This window comes from Archocentrus centrarchus, chromosome 8 (assembly GCF_007364275.1).
Source record: "Archocentrus centrarchus isolate MPI-CPG fArcCen1 chromosome 8, fArcCen1, whole genome shotgun sequence".
Taxonomy (NCBI): Eukaryota; Metazoa; Chordata; class Actinopteri; order Cichliformes; family Cichlidae; genus Archocentrus; species Archocentrus centrarchus.
This window is the reverse complement of record NC_044353.1, coordinates 14,102,338-14,126,571: the sequence shown is the minus strand read 5'-3', so window position 1 is coordinate 14,126,571 and position 24,234 is coordinate 14,102,338. Positions and strand designations below refer to the sequence as shown.

The following is a 24,234-nucleotide window of genomic DNA, read 5'->3' as shown; positions in this document are numbered from 1 at the left end:
AGAGTCATATTCAGAAAACTGCCAGTTTCTTTAATACATATCTTTATTCTTTAAGAATAAAATCACAATAGTTTTAATAATTCTTTAACTATATATTATTTTCAGTACATACAGACAAAAATAGTTTTCAGCTTTTTTTTGGTGTATCATCAGATGGCTTATTTGTTTGTATTATTGCCACTTGAGGTTTTGATCAAGCGACTTGTTGCACGCTCTCATTCAGTTGGAGCGCTCAGCCTTTTCTCTCCATCCTCTGTGTCTCCGTGCGTCTCTCTGCATCAGCCACTCTCCGCTTCACTCCACCTCTAGACTTTGCCTGGAGTGACCAAACAAAGGCTTGTTACATGTAATGTAAAGGCAGTGGGGATAAATGAATCCATTTAAAGTTTAAATGCTTGAAGCTAGCTGAATGTAAAAAGTTGGACATTATGAGAAATAAAGCAATTTGCTTTGTTTCAATGAGTTAAGAAGATCCTGTTCAAAAGACCGACTCTTAACTCACTCACATGTGTTCTACAGATTAATGTAGAACATTTAACAGTTTTAATGGAAAGTTTGTTGCAGGGATTTTTCTTAGCTGGGGCTGTAGCCTGTCAGCTCGCAAATGCTGAAGGGCAAGAAATTTCCTAGTGTAGTTGTGCTAAACTTTGAGTGTAGATTAAACAGGACGAAGCCAGAATTGCTGTTTCTCAGCATCTTTAGGATAAGCCAACTGGCTACCTGCGTTCTCTAATGCTGCATATGAGTGCTCTTAATCTTCTCATCTAGTTAAGTCGTGACAGTGCGCTAGTTTATTCCTCAAATGTCCAACGAGCTTTTCCTTTTAAGGCATGACTTCTTATACTCAGCTTTAGCACATGATGCTCATCACTTTTGTCACAAAGCGGAGGGAAAAAAAACTGCACAGCATCTAGTAAAACATTTTCCAACTTTGTGACATGTTTTAGTTATTTTGTATTGTGTATTTTTAGTTTCTGTGTAAGCAATAACCAAAAACACATATTTGATGGATTGCTTTTTTAAAGCACAACAGCAAGGTCTGATCTGAGAAATATTCAGCATAATCCCGTAATGTTTGGATGTTACCTTATTAGCAAGATGCACAAACTCTGATTACAGGAGAATGCACAGTCCAAGCAGCCAGGCCATGCCGCATATACTAAACTGGATTTTAACATTTTTGCATTAATCTAAAAGCTACTTCAAGCAATATGCTTTTTTCTAGCTTCTAGCTGTGTAAACATGAAACATGTGATACAATTTGATTTTATGGCAAAGACAGCTACACTCAGGGTCCACATACATTAGTCCAGAAACTCTTTTAAGTCATGCAAGATGCAGAGTGTTTAAACCTTTAGCTTGAGTCACCTTGTTTTGTTACAGGGGTATGGAGGAGGGGGGAGCAGGTTTAGGCTGGATTGTCAGAAAGGGAACAGTGAAGAAGAGCATCCAAGGAGAGGAAGATTAGGTAAAGTTCATCCGAGAAAACAGAGATTAGAGGGAAAAGGGTGGGAGATTATGTAAGGGATTTAAAAAAAAAAAAAAAAGAGGGAACAGGTTAAATGTTAAAATACATGAAAAAATACATTTAATTGGGAAATAAATTATTCTGCAACCTTCATTTATAATTTTACTTTTATTAGAAAGGGAAAATAATGCAGGCAAACGTAGCTAATCCCAGTTTCAAATTGTTGCTGCATCATGTTCATGTTCCATTCATAGATCTATAGATTAAATCTGATACAAAATATTTAATGTGCAACATGATAGTTTTTACATTTCAAACAACTGTCCCCTGTTTACCCTTTAAGCGAGAACTACAGTAACTACTACACACTTTCTGGATCAGGAATAGTTTCAAATATGTTTATCCTTTGCATAAAGGAGGTAGAAAAATGGAACAACCGCTGTCAAAGCGGGACTTACCGTCCAGATATGTGCGAGCTACAAATTTAAGAAGCTCATCAAGAAGGATGACTGGGAAGGAAAGCTTCAGTACCATCATCCACTGCTCCACGTTCAAGTGAGTGAGCTTGAAGATCATCTGGGAATCAGAGTTGTGGCATGTTAAAAGCACCCCATTAAACAGTCAGAAATAGCTGCAAATGTATTATACGGGAGCTTATATGGCTATCAAACCTGTTTGATGCACCTAAAGAATAATAATTAGAATACACGTGTTTCCTTCCCAGTGTTATAGTTTCTCTGCCATATGTGCAACTATTGTCTTCTAGCATTTAAGCAATGAGACTGTGGGAGAGAGAACAGTATGTGCATGTGGAGATGTAAATGGAGATGGATACTGTGTTGCATGAGGCCAGACTCACAGGCAGGGGGTCAATGTAGATGATCATGAAGTGAAGGGACATGGAGAGGCTCATGGCGGCCACCAGCCAGCCATTGCTCCAGGGGGGCATGCGCACCAAGGACTGGTTCTCAGACAAGCTGGTGTGGAAGGAGGAGGGACGTGGGGTTGGATACAAAGACAGAGGGGATCGGGTGCATTAATGCAGACTGAAAATGCACAAGAGCATGAAAAAGTGTTTGTGTGGAGGTGACTGCATAATAATGTGTCTGTAAAATGCTGCATTGTCTTCTTATTATCACTGTAGTGGCAATAACACACCTTTCAAGGGTCAAAATTTGCCTGTCAGTCTCTATTTTTCTTTTTATTGGACATGATTTAAATGTCACCTCTGTTTGTGATAGTTTGTATGATGTAATAGCATTTTAGTCAGCGGAGGAGGACGTGATCGATCCTTTAAAAGTAAAAGTAGCTAGTTGTAGACCACTGACTGACATAAAATTTTTAATGAGTTAATTTGACCTCATTTGAATCCTTTACATAATACAGTACTGTGAAAAAGTATTTGCCCCCTTCTTGATTTATTTATTTATTTTTGCATATTTGTCACACTTGCATGTTACAGATCATTAAACAAATTTCATTGTTAGACAAAAATAACCTGACTAAATACCGCAGGCCTCACTTGCCTGCAGTAATTCTTTAGATGTTGTCACGGATGGACTCTTGGAGTAATTTTGGTAGGCCGGACAATCCTGGGAAGGTTCACCACTGCTCCAAGTTCTCTCCATTTGTGGATAATGACTCTCACTGTGGTTCACTGGAGTCCCAAAGCCTTAGAGATGGCTCTGTGACCCTTCCAGACTGATAAATGTCAATTATTTTGTTTCTCAGCTGTTTTTGAGTTTCTTTAGACATGGCTGATGTGTTGCTTTTTGAGATCTTTTAGCCTGCTTCACTTTGTCAGACAGGTGCTATTTAAGTGATTTCTTGATTCAACAGGTCTGGAGGTCTGGCAGTAATCAGGCCTGGGTGTGGTTAATGAAACTGAACTGAGCTTTCCAAAAAAGATGTGCTTAATCACAGTTAATTCACAATTTAACAAGAAGGGGCAATTACCTTTTCACACAGGGCCAGGTAGGTTTGGATAGCTTTTTCCCTCATTAAATGAAGACATTGTTTAAAAACTGCATTTTGTATCTTTGCCTAATATTAAAAATTGTTTGATGAAGTTGGATTCAAAATTGTAACTTATGATCTTTTGCAGTCTCAACTGACAAATAAATATACAGAGAAGAAATACAAAAGTACCCTCTGAAATGTAGTGAAACTGAATCATGAAGTACTAAGGTGCAAGTACCTGAACTTGCCTTAGCAAGTGAGTAAATACAGTTAGGTCCATAACTGTTTAGATAGGGATACTGTTTTTTTGTTTTGTTTTTACCTCTTTGCATGACCAAACTGGATTTAAATCAAACGATCAACCCTTCTATTTAAAATTATGATAGTTTTTCAATTAAATTTTGAACATCTGAAAATGGGGGTCTGCATTTAAAAGAGCTGTAATTCCTAAACAAGTAGAAGAAGAAGAAACTGCTACTTTGAGCTACTGACTGATTCACAGGGGGTCACCAGAATGAGTAGCGCTGCAAATTTGATTTGGCAGATTTTTATGACCTTTATGCCCTATTTTTTTTTATCCCTGAAGGAACTCCCGGGATCGACTCAGGGATCTTTTGCTTGTTAGGCGAATAAACGGTCGATGCAGAATTTTTGTAAAACCCCTTGAATTGAAACTGAAGGTCTGCGCTATAATCACATCCTAACACATCCACTGTGGTGGTGTACAGAGGCAGAACTACAAAAAATGGTGTCATTGTCCAAGAAGTGGACTTAACTATTTATATAACGTGCTATGTTTGACTAGAGGGCAAAGTGTCATTTTTATCAGTGTCCAGATGTGTTTTCACGTGGATGTACCCACAGTGCTTTTTGGGCTCACAGTGAAGTCAGACCTGTTCAGAGCATTGCACATCTCGATGGTGACCAGTACAGACAGAGCCATGGTCATTGGTGGAGCAGCCTCAAACACCTCACAGTGGACACCAGCAAATTCCTCATTATCCTCGCTGCACTGCATGAAATGAGACTGATCGGGAGAAAAACATTAATTCTCTCTTTTTTCAACAGTGTTCGTGAGAAGCTAAGACGGTTCTGCATGCTTGGAAAAAATGAGTTGTAATTGTACATGAAAAGTCTTGGGAATATGTTAAAAGAAAAGCACACAAATGACACAGATTTTGTACTAACCAGCTGGTGGAAGGTGACCATTGGCCCATCGTCACAGTACAGGAACCACCAGGCAGCTGCTGCCACTGTTGCAGCTCCAACATAACCTGGAAGAAGTATTAGAGACCAGCTACCAGCTGTCATCCAAAACATATCTCCATGGAAACTATAAGTCTTGAAGATAATGGCTGCAAGAGTTATATTTATGATATTGTTAAAGTAATATGTTTTTTAAGCACACAGTAGCCTGGAAATCAGTGTGGTATGCTATCATCATAATTAACATGGAAATTACAGATGCTGTTGTGACGAATACTTGTAAAACTCTGCTAAAGGAAACTGCTATGATACAAAGGACTGCGGGTTTGTCTGCAGTATCAGTATACCTCCAATCGCCAGATATCTAAAGAAGAGCCAGCCAGAGATGAGGGGCTCTTTGGGGGAGCGGGGGGGTTTGCCCATGATATCCAAGTCAGGTGGGTTGAAACCCAGTGCAGTGGCAGGCAGACCGTCAGTCACAAGGTTGACCCAAAGAAGCTGGACGGGGATCAGAGCCTCAGGCAGACCGAGGGCAGCAGTCAGGAAGATACTGAAGACGTGAAAAAGGAGGCGTTAATTCTTCTCTAGGTTTTAAGTTTTTTCTTATGCAAACGCAAGGCAAGAACATATGTGGTCCTGAAGTGTCAATTAAGTGAAGTATAAAGCCCTCACCAGACAACCTCGCCTACATTCGAGGAGATGAGGTAGCGGATGAACTGCTTCATGTTGTTGTAAATGGCTCTGCCCTCCTCAACAGCAGACACAATAGAAGAGAAGTTGTCATCAGCCAGGACCATCTCAGAGGCAGACTTGGCAACGGCAGTGCCAGAGCCCATGGCGATGCCAATCTCCGCCTTCTTTAAGGCAGGGGCATCATTCACTCCATCACCCGTCTTGGTGAAGGGCAGAGGTAGAGGAACAGTGTGTTAGAACAAACAGACTTGTCACATCAAGCATGACAAAGTCATCAAAAGTTCCTTTTTTTTTTCCTCCTCACCATGGCTGTAATCTCATCGAAACCCTGCAGGAACTCAACAATCTTAGACTTGTGGGCTGGTTCAACTCTGGCAAAGCAGCAAGCCTTCTGAACTGCGTTCTTCTGGTCATATGGAGAGAGGTCATCAAACTCACGACCAGTGAAGGCCTTGCCTGTGACATCCTCGTCCTCACCGAAGATGCCAATACGACGGCAGATGGCCACAGCTGTACCTTTGTTGTCACCTGGAGTGGTAGGGTAGGGGGTGGGGGTTGTAGAGAGGGTCAATCTTTGCTTGAGTTCTTTTAAAATTAAAGTGCTGCTCTGAATCTGTGTGTATACTGACCAGTGATCATGATGACACGGATCCCGGCAGCCTTGCAAAGCTCTATGGAGCTCATGACTTCCTTACGAGGAGGATCGAGCATGCCAACGCAGCCCACAAAGGTCAGGTCCGTCTGGGGATAAGAAAGAAAAGTTTGGTGCCCTCTGAGCTACGTCTAAGCAAGAAATGAAATGCTAAGGTCTCCCATAAAGGTGAAACCATGTGTTTGTACAAAGTTGCGTCTATGGTGATTTAATATTTCTGTTTTCATTCTCCCACCTCGTAGTCTGCAAACTTGGTGGAGTCCTCCAGGTTCATCTCCTCCTTCCTCAGAGGTGTGTCACGTGTGGCCAGGGCCAAACAGCGGAGGGTGTCGCGCCCGGTGCCCCATTCCTTGATGACTGACATGATGTGGTCTTTCACTGGGCCAGTCAGCGGTACACGGTTAGTGCCCACACGAATGTAAGTACAACGGTCGATCACTCCCTCTGGAGCACCCTGATGACAGGAAAGAAACATTTGTTTGTGCTTCTTAAGCATCATATTGTCTCTTTTGGAGCCTTTTTAGAAACCACTTTTTCAAATATTTCTTGGAAATTCCATTTTTGTCTTTGGCTCATGTTACACACTCACTTTGACAAACATCTTGTTTCCCACCGGTGCTTTGGCTGATTTGGCAGGACAGCAGTAGACCGACATGGACTTCCTGTCTCTGGAGAACTCCAGGGTAAAGTCCTTTCTCATCAGCTGCTTGATAACCTGTCAGAAAGTGAAGACAAGAAGGGGAAGTGGAGAGGCAGGTTCAAAATGATAAAAAATAAACCTGAAGCCAGGCACTGTCTGTTAAACATAAGCATTTTAAATATTACACCTGTTGTACAGCTTTTTTTTGGCCAGCAACCAGAATAAATACTGATGTACAGGCACGGAGAAGAAAGTACACCCTCTATCAAGGTTTTATATATTTGGACATCATAAAAAAAAATCATCTGGTCATTTACAGGTCTTACAGGTAACTAATGTATTTTGTCATTTGATCCATTGTGAATAAATAAAAAAAAAAAAGAGTATAATTTTTACATATTTTTAAAAAATTATTATAATACTGCAAAAGCTTAAATATTTTTTTTTTGTCTTGAAACAAATGTCATTTAGGTTAGTAGGTGTTTGTATAAAGAATAATCTGCTATATGCTGTAGTAGAGATTTGACAGACTTACTGAACAGCAAGTGTTTGACCTTTCCACCTTGGACAGGCCGCGTACTTCAGTGTTGAACACATTCATCTTCTCCACCAGACAGCACAGGGCCGTCTCAGTGGCCTCACCCACCTTCTCATAAATACCCTTGGACTGAAACAAGGAGACAAAGAGTTAATTAAAGAAATTTTTAAGCATTTTTTTTCAGCAGTTTGTTACATGGAAGCATAAATGTTATGAGCATAAAGCATCCTGACTACTCTACAGACCTCATTGTAGTCCAGAGAAGAGTCATTGCACAGAGCACAAATGGTTGCCAGCTCAACCAGTCCATCATACTGTCCACACTTCACAGACACACCGTTCTTTGTTCTGGTCAAGAGACAAAAATCATTAGTCTTGTTTGGTCCATTTTTCACTGTTACAGATGGGTCACAGTAGTCGTGTATTGATCTGTAACTTACACTTCTCCCTCAGGGGTGTACTTTGAGCCTGAAATGTCAAACTGACAGAGGGAAACGTTGTCGCCGTCAACTTTATCAATGACGAACATCTGCATGGAAACACGACAAATAAGAGTTAGGCATTTTATTTTAGCACACTTTTGAATAAAAATGTGTGTAGGTTTATTTGTGTAAACCCACCTTGGTTACACACATCTGGTTGGTTGTAAGGGTGCCAGTCTTATCGGAGCAGATGACTGAGGTGCAGCCCAGGGTCTCCACAGAGGGCAGGCTTCTGACAATGGCGTTCTTCTTGGCCATGCGACGTGTTCCCAACGCAAGGCAAGTGGTGATGACAGCAGGCAGACCTGCGATGGGCAGTGGGAGAGCTTGATCATTTAGGTACTGAGCAAATCAAGCTGCTTTGAAACAAGAACGAGTTGAAAGTTGGACAAGACTTGAGGAACTTCAGAGACAAGAACAAATGGACCAACATGTTTGTTTAAAAACAGCTGGACTTCAGGGGACTCTGCCACTTGGCAGGTTGACAACAGTGGGGGTCCCTGCACGGCCCTTAACACATCGGCTGGATTGCATCCAGACTTCTGTGCTCTCCAAAGCTATTCCTGTGGGAAGGGCTGGCGCGAGTCATTCAGCACTCCTGCGCATGGAGGGTGATCTGCGTACACATTCTTGGCAAAAACAATGGTGTGGTCAAGGTCTGGAGATTGTCCAGTTTAGTGACATTATCGCGGCATCTGTGTGTACAGATGATGTTGTCCTTTTGGCATCATCAGGTTCTCCAATTAACTTTGGAGCAATTTACAGCTGACTGCAGAGGGATGGTGAGACCTTAAAAATGAGAAAGTTCTTGCCTAACAAAATGTAATCAGGCATGAGACAAAATAGATGACATATGGAATTTCAAAGGTTTTACTAACAACTGAATTCAGCTTTTTCTGAAAAAGTAGTTTTTGTCTGGACGGGCTTTCATCTCACCTTGTTACTTTCAGCATAATAAAAGTTCTTAAAACTTTAGTGTGCAAATTAGAGCTGTACTGCTCTTCAGCTGCTTTCTGGGGCATACACCTGTTTCTGTCAGCTATATTCTAGTCCTTAACTACAAGTTGAGAAGATTTAGCTGAAGATGCTTCTTTAGGAGAATATCATAAGAAAGGGGAAGGTCCCAGGCTAGACTCAGTACACTTGAAGAAGTATCTCATTCTAGCAACTACTGCCACAAAATTAATTTTCTTACCACTTTTCAGTGGTAAGAAAATTAATAAAGGTAGCTTATTTATCCCTTTATCCCTACTTATTGTAGGGCTCTATGGTAAAAAGAATTTTGGATAGACTGGAAGCAGCATCACAGATGAGTTTCACAACATGAATATTCGATATGGTTGAGTAGTCAAATAGAAGGTAAAACCAGGGGCTTACCTTCAGGAATAGCAGCCACAGCCAAAGCCACAGCAATCTTGAAATAATAGATTGCACCACGGATCCAGGAGCCTCCATGGACGGGGTCATTGAAATGACCAATGTTGATTATCCACACAGCCACACAAATGAGGGAGATGACCTGGAGGATAGGTGGTGGGGGTGGGGGATGTGTAAGGCATTGCTTGCAATTTTCAATCTCAATCCAGCAATATTAAAACATTTATGACATGAAGAAATTATACTGATGCAGGCGAAAGGCTGTCTGTCTCACCCACCTTTGAGAGCTGCTCTCCAAATTCATCCAGTTTCTGCTGCAGAGGTGTCTTCTCCTGCTCGGTGGCAGCCATCTGGTCACGAATCTTACCAATCTCAGTAGAGACACCAGTTGCAATAGCAATACCAATGGCTTTACCGGCAGCAATGTTGGTGCCCTGAACAGAGATTTAAAAGACAGTGAGATACATAATTATAAGACAGACAATAGACTATGCACAGATGTGATGCCCAAAGGATTAAACATAATGAGTGTGGTGTCTTGACAGCTATTGGATGATCATGCCTTGGCTTTTATTTCCTCCACTGCTATCATCAGGTCAAACTCCTATGGTTGCAAAAAACAAGTTTAATTGTGTAGAAATCTGTGAGAAAATAACCCTGCTGCTCACTTGATTTATGACCTCTGTTAACATTTTCTTGTTGAATTTATGGTCTTAAACTGTGGGTTTCCTGTCTAGTCTAAGACAGCATAATGTTTACTTTGAGAAATACAGTCGTATTTACAGGAAAACAGATGATAAAGCAGGCTGCAACCTTGGTTTCTCATTCACACTCAGCCCTTGCTTATTCTGTGTTCAACTGTACTAAAAGACATTCAACAGAGTGTCCAGCTTTTCTGGTAACTAGATTTACTTTAAAGGTTTCTGTTTTGTTTCAATGGGCAAAACTAGTATCCAACTTAATATAGGAATAAATACCCGGCTGTCACTTAGTGAAATTAGCACCAAAAACCTCCTTGAGATTGTTGTGGATGTGAGCAGATTGCTGTGGTCTCTTGTAGTTTGCTTAGAAGATGCCAGTTTGTCTGCAAACACTTGCTAACTACTGGCTGAGCAGTGCAACGCAAACCAGAAACAGAGACCATTTGCCTTCAAAGTAAAAGTTGTGCCTCAGTGCTGCAGTTAACACTTTTCAAAAGGCACAACTTTTACTTTGAAGGCAAATGGTCTCTACTTACAGCGTGTGTTGCACTTTTCAGTTTCCCTACAGCTCAGACAGTAAACGGTTTGCTCCGTGCAAACGATGACGCACTGTGGCAATCTTCTAGCAACCAAAGCAATCACAGTCAGTGAATAGATGATATAGCACAAGTCAATTAATAAAATTAAAGCACACCCTTGTGGCAAGAAAATCTAAAACAGATGTTTATCTTTAATTTATGACAGTGAAGTACTATAATTTTCCATCACAGTGATTCTACTAACATTAACAGTGGGGCAGTTTTTGATGCAGGCACAGTACCAAGACCCCTGCAGATGAAGGTAATATGCCATTAATTTTAATTACACACATTCTTCTACTATTTTGACATGTTAGATTAATTAGATCATGAAGTAAGATTTAATTGCTTAATACCTTTAGACAGCACAGAGCAGGCAATCAGCGGACTGACAGTTAACATCAAAAATTTCTCATCATTATAAGTTACACCAGTGGTTTTCCAACAAGGACATGTGAAATGTCTGCTGTAATGGTTATTTGGTGGAATAATGAGGTCCATTTGGAAGTTAAAGCAGCAGGTGGGTTTTGAGAAGTCTGATGGAAATGGAAAGGTCAAGGAGAGCAGAAAGCAGGAAAAAGACTCACAGAGAACAACATGTTCTTCTTGTCCTGGTTGACAGCTCGAGGGTCTGGGACGGGATCTGTGTGCTTGATCACGCTGACAGACTCACCTGCAGACACGAGTGTTGGATGGAGTGGTCAGGAGCGGTGACAGAAATCACAAAAAGACTTTTTTTTTTTGCGACTTTTGAAACAACACATACCAGTAAGAATGGACTGGTCCACACGCAGGGTTGTAGATTTGATGGAGATGATCCTGATGTCAGCTGGCACTTTGTCACCAACTAGTGTTCGAAGAACCGAACCCAAACACAAAAACGGGCCCTTTGTTAACATTTGTTTCTTTAGTGTTTTATTCATTTGGCAGCATTACAACACAAAGAGCTTTGTGACAGTATGACTGCAGTGTTACAACTGGATGGGGGGGTTGACTGGTTTTAGCACTCTGGATGGATAATGTTGTTGTTGAAAACCGATACCACAGTAAGAGTCGGAGGGAGAGGGAGACCTTGGGGAGATCATGAAATGAAAAGAACAGGTGTACAGCAAACAGAGGGGAGAGACAGAGGAGTGAGCGCTCATACTCAAGCTTATTCCTTCACTCACCCCCCGACTCCTTTTTCTCTGTCACTGCCTTAAAAGGGGCCCTGTTGATTTTGAAGGACAGTTGTACTCATGTATTCACACACTTGCATGTGATGCTATTAGTAGCTGCAGGGATGGTGAGAAGTTTAATGTTTTAACTGCTCAAAATACAAACAAAATCCTTGAAAATTAATTAAATCAAATTTGTGACATTTCATCCTACTTCACTAGAACTTGTAGATTGCTTTGGGTTGTAATGTCCGCCTAATTTGGACCACATCTATGGGTTTTCAGTGGCAGCAGGTAAATCTTACCAGAGACCTCCACTACGTCACCAGGAACGATCTCCCTGGCCTTGATTCTTTGCACACTCTTCCTGTCTGCTCTGTAAACTTTCCCCATTTCAGGCTCATACTCCTTCAGGGCCTCGATGGCACTCTCTGCATTGCGTTCCTGTTTCAAAAAATGCACACAAAACAAACATTTAATCATTTCGGTTCCTTGACACCCTGCCTGTCAGTGCGTGAAGTCTTTCCTTTGCATGAAACCTGTCAACAATGTGACACATTTAGAGACGTGTGATTGATAAAAAGTACACACTATTCAATCAGATCCCCAGTTTGATCAAACATAAATAAAAGGATAGTGTCAGACATGGTTTCTTTTTTCCTCCAAACTTATTATTCATCTCTTAAACCTCAGATTTATCTTGCAACCTTATCAGATCTCACGAATTTAAACCAATAGAATACAATGTACAGTACTATGCAAAAGTTTTAAGTCACCCTTCTTTTCTTTATATTTTGGAGGGAAAATGAGAAATAGATGCAGCAACTTATTTAAAATGTACATATATACATGGAGATATCAGGCAAAAAACAGAGTTTGTACAATTCTAACAAGCTTGAAAGTCAATAATTAGTTTGATCACCTTTATTCTTCAGCACAGCCTGAACTCTCTGAGTTCAGGCTTTCTTGTTATTTCTTTACATAGTCTTCAGGAATAGTTCTCCAGGCTTCTTGAAGGACATTCAAAGCTCTTCTTTGGATGTTGGCTACCTTTTGTTATGTTCTCCGTCAAGATGATCCCACACTGATTCAATAATGTTGAGGTCTGGGCTCTGGGCAATCTATGACTGATAGTGTTCCACTGCGTATTTTTCTATCCAGGTATGCTTTTACTGCACTGGTAGGGTGTTTGGGATCATTGTCACGGTGAAAAATGAAGCTGTTGACAATCAGATGCTTTCCAGAAGATAGAATTTCATCAGTTTTGACAAGATCTCCAACACCGCTGGCTGAAATGCAGCTCCAAACCATCACAGAGCCTCCACCATGTTTTACAGATGGCTGTAGACTCTCTCTGTTGTACCTCTCTCCCCACCTCCTCTGTACATATATATTGAAGGTAATTTGAACCAAAAATGTCAAAATTAAATTCATCACTCCATAACACTTGTTGCCACTTATGGAGTTATGAATCCAGTTCTTGTGTAATTTGGCATACCTCAGCCTTTTCTCCCTGTTTCCCCTCCTTAAAAATGACTACTGTCCATCTGCTGTCAGGCCTGTCATTTCTTTTGTCCTCCACTTGTCCAGTTTCCTCTAATGTTTTTAAGGACGCACTGCACACCATACTGAGTTGTTGGCTAGCAGCTTTTTTTGGGAATCACCTTGTTGGTGCAAAAATACCATTTTATGCCTGACAGACTTTTCTTTGGCATTTTTCATGGATTCAATTAAAGAAATTAGAACAAATGATGTGTCTTTGTGAAAGGCTGTTAGTAACAAAGTGCCTAAAGATACATTTTAAAATTGGTTCTTGGCTAAGTTGCCTGTTATGTGTAGACACAACACTGGTGCCTTTTTATCCTTGAATGATTGGGCAGTCTTAGATACCTTAACAAAGAAAAGAAAAAATAATTCTTTTGAAAAAAGTCAGGTACAAGGACTGGACTGAAAATGAGTGAAAAAGCAGCCAATGTCCACAGAAAAACTTAGCAAGACCCTCAAAAACCCTGCAGAAGTATTTGTCAAGACCACTTTAAAAAATCACAACAAAGTCTGGCTGTCTGGGAGCAGAGTATAAAGAAACGAGGGGTGGTTCAAGACTTTTGCACAGTGCTGTACTGTATAGGGAAATCCTGTTCAATATTCCTGCAATAACTTTGTAAATATGCAGTATAATGAATTTTGTCAAATATATCAGTGGCCTAAATAAAAAGCAACAGCCCTTTTGTGGTTGGGACGGACTGATTTTGTTTTGTTCTGGGAAAACACATCATTATAAAAGTTAATAAAAGCCTTTCAGCTCTTCTTCATGCTGTCTTTGAACATTGATCCAGCCACAAAGTTTCTGTGGCAGATAATCATCAGGCAGTGGCATTAGTAAATGCCGATATCAGTTGTTAGGGTTAAGGTCACTGACCCAATGTACGGCGGATATATCAGTGCATTTCTAGTTTGAGGCCACTGCTTTCTATTATCATGAAGCTTTCCTGATGTGCTTTTTTTGGAGAGATTGTGCAACCATAATTTGGTAGGTTTAACAGACATTAAGCAGGTTTAATTCCATTTTAAAAGCTTGCAGTCATTTCTTGTTCATCGTGTTGCATTATCTGCCAATAAAAGTAGGCAGCACAGAAGGAGTCACACAGCTTGATGTTCTTTTCAGTCTGCGGTTTCTTCCAAGGCTGCCCTCGACCGCCTCAAAGTGTAAAGCCCAACTTATGCCAGCTGCCCTCCCTCTCTCCATTCTCCTCCACGTCCCCCATGTGTGAATCCTTGTGCATAGTTTCCAAATGACTGCCGCAGAGTTGATATGAACCTCTCAACCACACACGCACAAAACGCGGGCCTATGGTAACGTGATCGTCCCTCTGTATTTTTACTGAGGATTGCAAAGTGCGGATTGTAACGAAGCAGTTTAAACCTTCAAGGCAGGACGCGTCCCAGTCCGTCAGCCTCCCTCCACATGTTCTGTTGGCTTAACCTTTCACCTTTTCACCTCCTGTTTACGTCATGCCTCTTGTTCTGGCTTTGCTTGATCTTTGAGATCTAAGCCACTCCCCTGGAAGAAGTGTACGCTCTCTGTAAAGGACACAAGGCCTGAGCAAGCTGCTGATGTGTGTGATTTATTGGGCCCGACTGTTTCTAAGTATAAGAGTCTATTTAGGTGTGTGTGTAAAAGACAGCATTCAGTATTAGGTGTGTGGCCTTGTGATTGTGTGTGTGTGTGTGTGCGCTCACTGACCTGCCACACTCCAACAACAGCATTCGCGATGAGGATGAGGAGGATGACGAAGGGCTCGACAAAGGCAGTAACGGTTTCTTCACCTTCCTCAAACCAAGCCAGCACCTGAGACAGAAACAGAGAGACGGTGCACGTTAGAGTCCAGATTTGAAGGAGTTCACATTTGCTTTATGTTGTTTAGAATATTTGTGTGAAGTCTGTACTTAATAAATTAGTTAAATCTATTTTCAGTTTTGTTGCATTTTTGCCATCAACTGATTGATTCAGCCTGGAGGGTTAAATGTCAGTTAAATGTGCAGGTAATCATTTTAGTCAGGGATGAAGGAGTAAATGTTGGGATCTGCGGATTTTCTCTGTTTTAAGCAAACAAGTAATATAAATAATGATTTCAGATGTCACACGTTCTGGGACCTGTGGGAGAGTTTTCACCATCTTCTGCAACAAAATACAGACAATCAGTAAAACAAACAGCTCTAAGAGGTCCGTTTATGTTATGCAGCAGTGCCGTTTTATCATGCTGAAATACTGTAGATGCTTTATTATAAAAATTTGTCCAGAAACATCTTTAGTATATTTAAAGTTCTTTTCTTTTAAATCATTCTTAATTTGTCAGCTCCACTGCTGGGTCTGGTGATGCTGATGTAATTATATGGACCCTTTCCCTTTGAGTTAAAATTATACATTGTTACCGCTGCTAAGCCTGTGATTCACTTTACGTTTGTTGTGCACCTGCTGCTCAGGGTGAAAGTATTATCTTTTACTGCTGAGTAGCATAAAACATAAACATACATTTGTCACGGCTTGGAGCTATTTCTGCACCGCTGCTGGATCAAATGACATTTCTCTTTGTCACTGTTGCACTGTGCATTATTCTATGTGTGAAATCCTCCACATGTGACTCTTTTATAAACCTATAGTCGCACACACGTGCGGCCCTGTGAGCGGGAGCTACACGTTACTGATGCTGGCATGTTTCGGAAAGGCCTCGTGTTGACATTGACACAGATTAGTTGCAGGCCAGCGGAGCACAGACCTAACCAGAGAGAAAAGAGTAAAGTCCTCCCATCCTTCTCTTGTAGCATTTAGCTTTTAGCTCAGCATCATGATCTTTTCATCTCATATCTTTTCTAACCCTTTTGCTTGCTCTCTCCGGTCTGTCTTCACTGTGCTTCTCTTCAAAGACACAATCGATCTCCAGACTGAGTGTCAGCGCCTGTCAGCACCTTGCAGTAGTTGAACATTCCTGTGTGTATGAATAGGATGACCATGTATTTGCAGTATTTACTGTTCTCTCTTTTAGAAACCATATATGACTCTGAATCTATTGCTCTCATTTGTCATTGTAACAAACAATGCCATTGTGCAACCCAATCCCCAGCCCGCCTGCCCTCTTCTCTGTCTCTCACTCTCTCCTGCTGCTGCAAGCCATCCCTCGTTCCTTCCATCCCTGACCTTTGTCCAAGGATACAGTTTCTCGTCCTGGCTTGAGACTTTCTTAAAATAAAGCTCCTGCCATGCACATGCACTGCCACTCTCTTTCTGTCTTTCTCTTGTTCTCTCTCTATTTCACACACAGCAATCAGGCCTTCTAAGGCCATAGTGACAGCTGTACTGGAAGGCCTGAGGGCAGAGATTGAAGATTAAACAATGTGAACAACCTAGTCGCCTTCATAAAATTGTTTTGGAGCGAGCAACAGGGAGGGGAGGATGGAGAGGGAGAGGGATTCCTTGTGTCAGTGAGAGTGGCACTAAAGGTAATCTAATAACTTGATGATGTACATGGTGTTTTGTCAGCTGAGGTGTGTGTGTGTGTGTGTGTGTGTGTGTGTGTGTGTGTGTGTGTGTGTGTGTGTGTGTGTGTGTGTGTGTGTGTGTGTGTGTGTGTGTGTGTGTGTGTGTGTGTGTGTGTGTGTTTGGCAAGGAAACAGCTCAGATCCCAGATGAGCCCCTATTTAAGCAAGGACGGGGTTCAAGAATTGTAACATAAAATTCAGACATGAAAGGCCGCAAAGCAGGGTTAAAATTAGAGGTAGAATCTAAAAGAAACAGCCACACAAGTGTGGTTTGCTCCAGCCACAAAAACAAAAAAACTGTGACCATCCAGAGGTAACCCTGGGGTGCATTCAGCCCCAGCACACGAGCAAAAATGTACCTCAAAGATTGCTGCACCACTGTTGCTCACAGTTTCAAGGAAACATGTCCTCAAAGCCAGCAGAGTTTAAGAACAGAAACTCTTCTACTTCCACTGCACGGCCACGGGAAATCGCAGAGGGGCGTAAGCTAACTCACCACTGACAACTGCTGTTTGCTCTCGCTGTCACTTTCTTTATGTGCTGCTCTTATATAATCCCCAATCCTGTTTTTGTCTCCTTTTTGTTTCAGTTCTGCTTGTGTGGCACTTCACACAAGCTCACACTTTGACTTCACTCCATCTTTAGAAGCACTAATAAGAAATGAAAAACCTGCAGCGAATTTGAGCAGCTAATACACATCTTCAGGGATTGGTAGTCTGAGATAATCTTTTGATGGGGGGGGGGGGCTTGTTTGTGGAAAGCCTTGGGCAAAGAATGGAAAGTGCTAATAAAACTTTCTGACTGCTCAACTTCAACTCACTTAATGCTAAATAACCTTTCAAACATGTGATCTATCAGATTTCTAAAACCTGATTTCCTTTCAGAAACATTTTCATGCTTTTGGACAAGTTGGAAAATCATGTAACAGAGTGAAATATATGAAATATATTATGTCTGAAATACAGGAAGAGGTTAGGAAGTGTCACGTGGCGTTCATCACTGAAATAACAAACACAACCTTTATATGTACTGCTGAGAAACTATCCTCTTATCCTTTTTTTCGTCATATTGAGTTGGTTAATTTTTCTCTAACTTAAAACATCATTTTATGCTCTGTTTGGATGAATGGCTTCTGAACGCCTGCAGGCTCTGTGCATTATACCGTAAGTATTTCAGTGTGAAAAACTTTATGAATGTTACAGAAGCAGATGCTTTGCATCATGAAACTCACAAAAGAGATGCAGGCTGCCAGCAGCAGGATTCTGACCAACAGGTCCTCAAACTGCTCCACCACCAACTCCCAGATACTCTTACCTGATAAACAGATATAGATAAATAGATATATCCTATGTTTTAAAATGTTATTCAATGTCAATACAGTGTTGAGAATTCCTGTGATTATACATGCTAGCCTGACAAACATACAGGATTAATTAGAGAAGCAGTAACTGTGATCGAGGCAGAAACACATATTTGATAAATGATGATTATCTTTGTTATTTTTCAGTATCCTCCCACCACTCTGTGCTTGTCTTTGGGATGCTAACAGCTCATTTCTTGGGTAGTGTGAGGTGTAGACACATTATTACAATGCTGGATCCAGTAACAAGTGTTAAACACATGAAACCAGGAAGTGATGGGAACAGTTGTATACGGATGCATGCAGGTTTTAAGGTTTTGGTTTGACTCACCTTCCTCTGCTGGCAGCTCTGTTGATGGTGAGAGACAGAGACCATTAATAAAGCACACCACTTACTACATTTGTTCTGATATTTGCAGAGTGAAAATGCAGCCAGATCAACAGATTTGACCCTAAAACCATCAGAATAAAGGACACATATATTGCAGACTTCACACTCTCCTCACCAAATAGAGGCCTCCAGCCTGATTTAATGCAACAATAAAACAACACTTAGAAATGCATATTCAAAAACAAGCTTTCTCTTCATTTTACTGAATGTCGGATTTTCTGCTGAGTACATGGGAAGCAGAGGTAGGAATTTTCATGATGGCTCTTTTTCCAATAAGATAAGTACCAGTCAGTCTGACTCATAAGCCAAGCAGTTATCTGCATACAATTGCATTCATGCCCATGCTTTCTCTGCTCTGATAAGCCAGTGTCTTTCGTGGAAAAAAGGGCCTCTGATGCTTTTTTTTTTTACAAAGGGCATTGAGACTGAAACAACTGAGCAACCTCCATCTGCTGAGACAAAAGTAAATATGTTGACCTTGAGTCAAGAAGGGGCTCTCGTGCCTGAGTTTCAAAATACAAATAAATTACCCCCAATCTAAACTAAAACCAGTAGCAGTTGTCAGAAACTTGACACCGTGATGCACCTGCTCAACAAACATAACTCCTGCTTTGTGTCAGTCAGATAGTTTCCCTTAATTAGACCAGCATCACAAAGTCACACACAGCTTTGAAACCGACACTGCCGCCTCTTGTCCTCCTTCACCTTCCCCCTCCCTCAGGGTCTCTGTTCCTGCCATTTTATCTTGTTAAACTCCAAGGTACCCCTTGCATGTCTGCCATCTCTCATCCGAGCTAAATCTGATGCATGTGCTCCTTCTCCTGGACCTCCCCATCATGTGATTCACCATCACTCATTACTACTCTTTCTTTCCACTCTCCAAGGCTCCATCCAAGTGTTCCTCCTAGTCATCCATGCATCCATCCATCCACTTCTTTCTCTCCCTCACCATTGTAGCCATATTTTTCCAGGCTCTTCTTAACCTGCTCAGGCGACAGGCCGGTGTCTTCAGTGACGCCAAAGTAGGACAGAACGTCTGCAGACTCTTTGGTGTGTGCGTTCTCCATCCTCACTCAAACGGAGAGGCTTCGGGACAAAAGGGATAGAAAAAAAAATTACAGCTGGTCAGACACTGAAACTTCAAAGAAATAAAGCTGTGTTCACCCACCACTTTCTTGAAGTGTGGGATTGGGATTAAAAACTGGCAACCCCCCTTGGTTCACACTTGCTCTCTCTCTGCCCCTCTCTCTCTCACTCTCTCTCTCGCTCTCTGGGCTGTTGCTCTCCTCTCAGAGCCCTGGACTGACAGAAAGTGCAACCCTGCAAACTGTCCTGAAAAGTTTTATAGAGATGAAAAAGTTGCCTCATTGGTGCTTGTCCACCATGCACTCACCCCTCATTGGATGCGAACGTCACAAATAGGTGGGCAGGGATGGGCCCTTGGTAAAGAATAGGCAGAGAGGGAGGTGAAGGGGGGTGGGAGAGGGCAGCAACTGCAGAGGGGTCCCAGTAGGCTGGAAATAAGATGTGCATAAGAGAACATGCATGGTTAGTAAGGAGAGGCAACATAAAGGCTGTCTGAATGGACACTGGCGGGCACGTGTGTGTCCGCATGTCTGTAGAAATGTGGACACTCATTCACTCAGCAAATGAATAAAAGAAATGTAAAAGACACTGAAAGGGCTCAGCTTTTCAGCAGTGGGAAGTAAGTATAAGCACATTTCAAGTACCTGATTTCCATTTTTAAGTGGTTCCCAACCTTGGAGACCTTGGGAAGTTGAGCTGCTTGGGACCACCTTGTCTTGTTTCATTTGTTTTGAATTTCTTCTTTCACCTTCTCAGATAACAAATTGCTGAATGGAGGAGACAAGACTGAAAACCAGTGCTGAATGGACATGTTTTACTCCTGAAAAATGTAGGTGTGGCATCCCGCCATGCAAGGAAAAACCATATAATTATAGTCCATGAGCAGCTGGCACAAGATAACAAAAGATGGACTGACGCTGAATGTGGCGGTCTGATTAATCAAAACCTTAGACTGCTGAAGGATATCTCTTAGGTTACGTCCTCTGGCCTAAAAAAAAAAAAAAAGAGTTCAAGAGAGTATCTCATCTCATCTCATCTCATCTCATCTCATCTCATCTCATCTCACCTCACCTCATCTCACCTCACCTCATCTCATCTCATCTCATCTCACCTCACCTCATCTCACCTCACCTCATCTCATCTCATCTCACCTCACCTCACCTCATCTCATCTCATCTCATCTCATCTCATCTCATCTCATCTCATCTCATCTCATCTCATCTCATCTCATCTCATCTCATCTCATCTGCACATAATTTGCAGTAATTTGAAGAAACGCTCCTTGATTGCATGGGAGATTAATAGCTTTTTATCAAACATACTTGCAGGAAGCAGAGGAAAAACACAGAGGACTGTTGGGTGAAGTATTTTGTGTAAAATCTTTACAATCACACCCTTCCGGCATACTAATAAAAGTGTCATACTGTGCCATGTGAAACTGTGACTCCATCCATCCATCCATCCATCTTCTTAAGTGCTTATCCAGTTCAGAGTCTCAGGGGTGCTGGAGCCTATCCCAGCCATCATAGGACGAGAAGTGGGATACACCCTGGACAGCATGGCAGTCTATCGCAAGTGACTCCACTTTGTATTTTTAAATCTTTTGTAATCTTTCACTATGTATCACCCCATTCTCCCATCACAATTCAGCACTCCTAACCATGGAACACAACACAGAAGCTTGAGATCTTTTTTGGTTTATGCGTGAGGTGAGAAATTTTCATTCTGGGAGGGCGGGGGCAGGTGCCATATTTGAATCCGGTGCTCAGTTCTTATAATACATCCACGGTCCCAACTGGTCTGGTCTCGGTTACCTTGTCGTCACATATATCGCATGACAACGCAACAGGTGTGAAAATGCATGTGTATGCCCATGTTGAAAACATAATGCACGGCCAAGCGTAAACAGAAGTGAACCCAGCTGGGATCTGTTATCAGCTGCAAATTGACTTACAAGTCTTTAAAACCTGCAACAGCAAAAAAAAAAAAGAAGAAAAAAAAAAAAAGAAAATGTTTTAGCAATTAGATGCTGCAGAAACATCCAGTTAACACATCACTGACTTAATGTTTCCGTTTTGGTTGATTTTTTTTTTTGGCAAAATTTTTAGCAAAAATGTTGCTGTTACTGTATGTTTCAAGACACCTGATATGATAAAAGGTTGCCTGTACAGTTCCTATGGATTTTCCAAAAAAGTGCCTTATGTACTTTACAGTTCTCATTTATCTAGTGATCTGCCAAGCCTTTGATTAGTATACAACCTGCACATGAGCAATAGTCACTTCATGAATGTCAGACTGAAAGCTGCTCTGTGTTTGGTCTCCACCAACACGCTCTTTCTTTTTCTTTAACAAATATGGACATTTAGGCCCATTTACACTGGCCATTTCTATTATTTTCCACTTTTTAGTATTTTAATACATAAACAGAAAAATCTACCAAACACAAGCAAACGCACTGGGGGCACATCATTCTGTATAGCTATGATTTAGGGTACTATGAGTCTTGATTGTCCATTTAGGGTGTCCTGTGTTGTAATTCACTGTGTCATTTATCACACTGTGTTTTTATTTATTTTACTTTTTTTAAATTGTGTTTTGTGCTATGAGTGTAATTATAATTTTTAATTGCTGTGGAGCACTTTGGTTAATATCTGTAGTGTTTAAATTTGCCATATAAATAAACCGACTAGACCAATTTTTGTCTGCCTGCTGTTGTTGCAGAGCAGGAACAGGCAGGTGGGCTTTTGGGGGTTTTCAGGGGAGAATAACTGACTGTTGCTTCTGAAAATGAGAGTTAACCATCACAGTGAAGTGGAACAGTTAAACAGCCCAACAATAAGACAACAATAAGGCTGAATGGTTATTTTCCTATTTTCCAAGCCAACATCCTATGATAACAACTGTGATAAGCCATGGTTCAGAGTGACAGGAGGATGGTAAGGATAGAGTGAGACGGAGGCAAATGACCCACTGTGGCGACCTTCAAAGGAAGCAGCCAGAAGAAGAAGCAAAATGAAATTACTTGCTTGTAATTTATACGGTCATAAATGAATGATTCACACATTAATGCTGTTTTAAACACTTTCATGCTTCACTGGTTTTTTAAAGTCTTAAGATGATGTGTGTCATGAATGGAAATACTTGGAAGCAGTCTAGTCACAATACTCCTCTACTTCCATTCCTCTTAACTCCACACAGGTTTGCCACCTTTTTGTCTTCTACCCCCACATTTACATTTATTTTTGCATCCGCCTCTCTCCGTCTCCCTACAGGCTGTGGTCCATGTTGGAACTGCTCCTCTGTGTGCTTCACTTGTGACCCTTGGTGCTGTTGTGGGCCCGGCTGTAGCAGTGCAAAGCTCAAGGTGGCTCACTGACATTTAGCTCAATCTCCCTTAGGGATCAGATTACTGCGCCTCGATCTAAACACTGTGCTCTAATGCTAATAAAACACAGCAGTGATAATGCTGCACCGCCCGCGGAGAGGCACACACACACACACACACACACACACACACACACACACACACACACACACACTTGTGCCAGTGTTCTTGCACAATGAGTATGTGATTCCTAAAAGACAGGTTTAGGATCATTACCTGGAAAGAATGATTAGGTGCGCATCATACATGTAAAATGATTTGAGCCGGCTGTGTTTGTGATGAGATTTTAATTTAAAAGAACACTTTTATTGCAGTGACAGATTACACAATTTGCTGAGCTATTTTTGGATAACAACTTAACTTGATCACACAAGCACAGCACAGTGCTGTAATGTTAAAATACAAGCGTTTTCATAGTATCATTCTTTTAAAATCTAAATGCCTGACATTGTCTTTTAAACTATTAGATTTACTTGGCTGAGTTCACCCTTTGAAGGTGCAAGCACTCGCAGGGTTCACTGTCACAATTGTTGACTTAAGGATATTTGGGTCCTGCAGCATCACAGACAAAGTGGGGGGGGGGGGGGTGGGGGCACAGTTCTTCTAAAACAGGATGTCCTTCAATGTTGACCCCTCACTGCTCCAGAGTCTGGTAAAAATCTCACCCGAAGACCTCTCATTTAGTTAATACAACACGTTAAATATGAATGTACTTTTCATGAATTTTTATGAAATAGTTGCATCATCTGTGATAAAGAAAAGAATCAAATTCTCATACATATAAAACCTAGAAGCAGCATATTTATTTTTTCTGACTAATGATTTAGGTGCTTTAGGGAAATTCCTGACAATCATTTCCAATCTCATTGTACATTCTGTATAATGACAAATACAGGTATTTTATTCTAATGTAATAACTGTATTAATACAATGCAAAACACTTTGGGGTGGCTGTGGCTTGGGAGGTAGAATGGGTTGTCAGTGGGTAACTCCTGAGCTCCTGCAGTCCTCACATCGACCTATCCTTGGAGGATGTGAGTGTGTGCATGAATGCTAGATAAGGTGATTAGGTATAGAAAAAAGTAGAAAAGCACAAGAGTACCAGTCCATTTGCCGTTTAGACATTAAAAAAAATGACAGATATGCTTATAACTCCAACTTTGTGGCTCTCATTTTCTTCCCTTATCGCTGCTGTTTTGTTTGTAGTTTGTTTGTTTGTTTGTCCTCTCCCCTGAAACAGTTACGTGCATAATGATTTGTAGCTGGGACAGTCATGATGTAACAAGTGTGTGTGAGAGCTCGTTGGCAAGCGGCTCGGTGTGGGAGGTGGGCACGTCAGGGCTGCCTGCCTGCATGTGGCTGCTCATCACTGTGATAGATACAGGGAACACTCTGAGGGAGGATGATGAGGGCCAAAAGTAGCAGCAGCAGCAGAGTGTGCATTTGTATGTGTAGGTACTGAATTGTATTATTAGCTGAGGAAGGGCAGCTGTGGTTTGAAGTGCCTCACTGTAACTGTACCTA

The 24,234-nt window shown here is 41.4% G+C and overlaps 1 protein-coding gene across 3 annotated transcripts; it reads right to left on the bottom strand.

The window, feature by feature from the left end:
* Positions 1 to 67: 67 nt before the first annotated feature.
* atp2a1 (ATPase sarcoplasmic/endoplasmic reticulum Ca2+ transporting 1) lies at positions 68 to 19,550 on the bottom strand. 3 transcript variants are annotated; one of them, XM_030735159.1, is made up of 26 exons: positions 19,408 to 19,550; positions 19,189 to 19,325; positions 18,180 to 18,197; positions 17,720 to 17,802; positions 14,696 to 14,800; positions 11,757 to 11,895; positions 11,061 to 11,141; positions 10,882 to 10,967; positions 9,294 to 9,449; positions 9,016 to 9,157; positions 7,777 to 7,943; positions 7,597 to 7,685; positions 7,402 to 7,504; positions 7,154 to 7,285; positions 6,568 to 6,693; positions 6,214 to 6,432; positions 5,956 to 6,067; positions 5,631 to 5,854; positions 5,306 to 5,526; positions 4,981 to 5,183; positions 4,616 to 4,701; positions 4,321 to 4,454; positions 2,328 to 2,445; positions 1,927 to 2,044; positions 1,369 to 1,413; positions 68 to 316 (listed from the first exon to the last, which is right to left on the bottom strand). In XM_030735159.1, the coding sequence occupies exons 2-25, from the start codon at positions 19,304 to 19,306 to the stop codon at positions 1,409 to 1,411; spliced, it is 2,985 nt and encodes a 994-aa protein (XP_030591019.1). In that variant the 5' UTR covers positions 19,307 to 19,325; positions 19,408 to 19,550; the 3' UTR covers positions 68 to 316; positions 1,369 to 1,408. The 3 variants fall into 3 exon arrangements, with proteins under 3 accessions (XP_030591019.1, XP_030591017.1, XP_030591020.1); XM_030735157.1 differs by lacking the exon at positions 1,369 to 1,413 and having other exon boundaries at positions 69 to 316; XM_030735160.1 differs by lacking the exons at positions 1,369 to 1,413; positions 18,180 to 18,197; positions 19,408 to 19,550 and having other exon boundaries at positions 69 to 316; positions 17,720 to 17,739; positions 19,200 to 19,326.
* Between the last annotated feature and the right edge of the window lie 4,684 nt (positions 19,551 to 24,234).